Source organism: Bos indicus x Bos taurus, chromosome 9 (assembly GCF_003369695.1).
Source record: "Bos indicus x Bos taurus breed Angus x Brahman F1 hybrid chromosome 9, Bos_hybrid_MaternalHap_v2.0, whole genome shotgun sequence".
Classification (NCBI taxonomy): domain Eukaryota; kingdom Metazoa; phylum Chordata; class Mammalia; order Artiodactyla; family Bovidae; genus Bos; species Bos indicus x Bos taurus.
The window spans coordinates 70,841,309-70,843,662 of NC_040084.1; the positions used below are offsets into that span (position 1 = coordinate 70,841,309).

The following is a 2,354-nucleotide window of genomic DNA, read 5'->3' on the forward strand; positions in this document are numbered from 1 at the left end:
CACCATAAATAGAAGTTTTCTTCTTTGCTTCCTCCTGCTACTACTCTATTATTCAAAGATATATGTACACATTTTAAGCAAAAACGAGTGACTGAGTCAAAATGCAACCTTTTTTTGGTATGTACTTCACATTTATTAAAAATCAGAACACCAATAGTCATACAAAGTGTGAATGAGCCAGAGAAAGAAAGGAAGGCTCTGGCTGGAATTCTCTGGCTAGTAAAATAGAAAAATAGAAAATAGAAAAAAGAAAAAATGCCAATTGTATGATTAAGATGATACTTGGACGGAAATGTGGATGAAATCTGGGGCCTCAGTTACAGTTTCCATTTCTTATTTTGTTAAAAAAAAAAAAAAGGTTCAATCTCACAACTGTAAAATCTGGTAAAGGCTGATTTTCAGCTATCGAATGATTGATTCTTGACATCATATGACTTCTTGAAATTGTTATTTCCATATTTACTTACCTATAATTTTTAGTGGTCGATGTTTCAAAATACCTCTGATCAGACTCTGAGGAAGACAATGTAAATAAAATATCACACAAAATGCGTGTGATGGTGAGAATGGGGAGAGCAATACTCAAGCTCAGCTTGTGTTTTGCTCCCTTCCAAATAGTACAAAACTTTGTGTGTGTTCCCTTCATCCCCTTCCTGGCTTTTTCTACCTTCTCTTCACCTTTCTGACTTTTTTCTTTCTTCTCTACCTATAAGCAGTAAGAACTATTCTGAAAAGACAGAATTTGGGGTTCAAAGAAAAAATTCTTTTTTCTTCTCAAGTTTTAGAAACCAAAAACTTTCCATGGTAGCCAAAGTCACACACACATACACACACCACACACAGAGTTTAAGTAACTTTATTCTTCTAAATTCCAGTCCTTTGCATCTTTCCACTCATACAAATAATTCTATTCAGTTTCTTTTTCTGTAAACAAGTTAGTATTATGGAAATGTGAGCTGAAAATTTTACCCAGGAAAATGTACTTTAAGGCTCTGCGAAACCAGGGATAAAAGAAACCATATATTAAAGGATTACATGTGGAGTTAAAATAGCCAAACCATGTCAAAGCATCAAACAAAACTACAGGAGTAGAGAAGCTCAGAAAGGGATCCAATAAAATTGTGAAAAAGCAGGGAAACCAGCATAATAAAAAAACACCCATCACTATCCCTAAAGTCTTGGCTGCTTTCTTGTCTTTCCTCATTTGATTATTTTGATTTTCTGGTAAGTTGTTGATTGCACGAGCATGCTTTCTGGATACTGCAAAAATTTTGCCATAAATTCCAACCATCACAGACCCAGGAGCGAAGAAACCTGCCATGAACAAGGTGGTGCCCCATAGCTTGTTGAACATCACTGGGCAGGAACTAGAGCAAGCAACCAAGATGTCATAGCCTTCTATTCCATCAGCATAGGCCTCAGAGAAGACCACTCCGAAGGCAAATGTCCCGGGGACTGACCAGCAGAGAATCAGCAACTCTTTAATGACTGGAATCGTCATTTTGATTGAATACTGTAAAGGGTAACAGATAGCATAAAATCTATCAATGGCCACCGAGCAAAGATGGAAAATGGATGTAATGCTGAGCATCAGATCAAAGCTATAATGAATCTTGCAAAATGTAAGCCCAAAATACCAGCAGTTCTCCACTGATCTTATCATACTGTATGGCATGATGGTGAATCCCAGCAGGAAATCAGTGACCGCCATGGAGAGGATGAGGAAGTTGGTTGGTGTGTGAAGCTGTTTGAAGTAGGAAATGGAAAGGATCATGGCAAGATTGCCAAACACTGTGATGAATATGGCTCCAGACATAAAGGAATACATGGCAGCTCGGACCCCTACCGGCCTTTCGTTTTCTGGGCAAGATCCACTTCCATATTCAGAGCGATTCAATAGTTTCTTAGGAAAAAGCAAGAACACATGCGATTGTGTCAGTTAATAGACAGTATATCACGTTTTTGATATACTTTCATAGAAAAATTTTAAAAAGACATAGAAGACTTAAGGAAGATAATTTATGGTGAATTATTATAATTTTCTTATTTATCTTAATCTGTATTTAGTCTTAACCTGTAAATTTACAATTCATAGGATTCTAACCTAATGAGTTTAAGTGATCATAATTTACTTTACTCTTGCCTTTATTCAAATTAAGGCTTCCCTGATAGGTCAGTTGAAGAATACACCTGCAACGCAGGAGACCCTGGTTCAATTCCTGGGTCGGGAAGATCTGCTGGAGAAGGAATAGTCTACCCACTCCAGTGTTCTTGGACTTCCCTTGTGGCTCAGCTGGTAAAGAATCTGCCTGCAATGCAGGAGACCTGGGTTCAATCCTTGAGTTGAGAAAATC

The 2,354-nt window shown here is 37.5% G+C and overlaps 1 protein-coding gene across 1 annotated transcript; it reads right to left on the bottom strand.

Moving 5' to 3' along the window:
- Positions 1-907: 907 nt before the first annotated feature.
- On the bottom strand, positions 908-1,882 carry LOC113898828 (trace amine-associated receptor 2). The gene has a single exon (XM_027552177.1). The coding sequence runs from the start codon at positions 1,826-1,828 to the stop codon at positions 908-910; it is 921 nt and encodes a 306-aa protein (XP_027407978.1). The 5' UTR covers positions 1,829-1,882.
- Between the last annotated feature and the right edge of the window lie 472 nt (positions 1,883-2,354).